Consider the following 1,037-nt stretch of genomic DNA (forward strand, 5'->3'; position numbering starts at 1 on the left):
CAGATGCGAATGCACTTACGAGTCCACGAAGAGACTCAATGGCTGGACAACTCCAATAGCATAACTGACCTGGACCAAGCAACGCTGGCACAGTCCGGCATGGACCAGGGACTTTGCTGCCCATCGAGCTGCATATGCTGCCGATCTATCAACCTAATCACACCAGATAAGCCACGAACGTACCTTGGGGTATTCCTCACCTTAGTGGAATCCTTGCCAGAGAAAGCTCCACCACCGTGTGCTCCCCAGCCACCATAAGTATCAATAATAATCTTACGACCAGTAAGACCAGCATCACCATGAGGTCCACCAATAGTAAACGACTTGCTGGGGTTCAAGTGGTATATGGTCTCCTCATCAAGGTACTGCTTAGGGACAATAGGCTTTATTATATACTCCATCAAATCCGAATGGATCTGCTCTTGACTGACTTCAGGGCTGATGACAAAAGAACGATGGAGGTGAAAGCAGCAACTCAATGTGATGATATACAACTTACCAGTGTTGAGTAGAAATAAGGATGGTGTGGACTCTAACGGGGATCATCTCCCCACTAGTGCCTTTAGTATACTCTACAGTTACTTGAGTCTTTCCATCAGGTCTTAACCACTTAACGGTACCGTTCTTTCTGCAAACAGTAAGCTGATGACCCAGCTTAGTGGCTAGACTGTGGCTCAAAGGCATGAGTTCAGGAGTCTCATTAGAAGCGTAACCAAACATGTGACCTTGGTCTCCGGCACCGATCTCCTCAGGGGCCTAACGACAATAACAATCATATATTATGTGTAAATTGATAGCTGCTTGCCTTAGTTCCCAGTCCGTGAACAGACTGGCCGATCTCAGGACTCTGCTCCTCGAGCTTGTTGAGGACTTCCATAGTCCTGTAATCGAGACCCTTAGCTTCATCATCGTAACCAATCTCCTTGCAGGCGTTACGGACCACTTGCACGAAATCCACCTATAAGACGACGATATACTCGATTTACGGTATGAGGTATAAATACTAACCTTAGCGTGTGTGGTGATCTCACCAAATA

General features: G+C 46.8%; 1 protein-coding gene across 1 annotated transcript; it reads right to left on the bottom strand.

Moving 5' to 3' along the window:
* Positions 1–19: 19 nt before the first annotated feature.
* Positions 20–958, bottom strand: Pmar_PMAR006308 (S-adenosylmethionine synthetase, putative; the record flags this gene model as incomplete). The annotated part of the gene is made up of 4 exons (XM_002767981.1): positions 20–153; positions 201–438; positions 500–756; positions 806–958. Coding segments are annotated over 4 exons (782 nt in total), but the record flags the coding sequence as incomplete, so codon positions are not given.
* Positions 959–1,037: the final 79 nt, after the last annotated feature.

This window comes from Perkinsus marinus, assembly GCF_000006405.1.
Source record: "Perkinsus marinus ATCC 50983 genomic scaffold scf_1104296969260, whole genome shotgun sequence".
Taxonomy (NCBI): Eukaryota; Perkinsozoa; order Perkinsida; family Perkinsidae; genus Perkinsus; species Perkinsus marinus.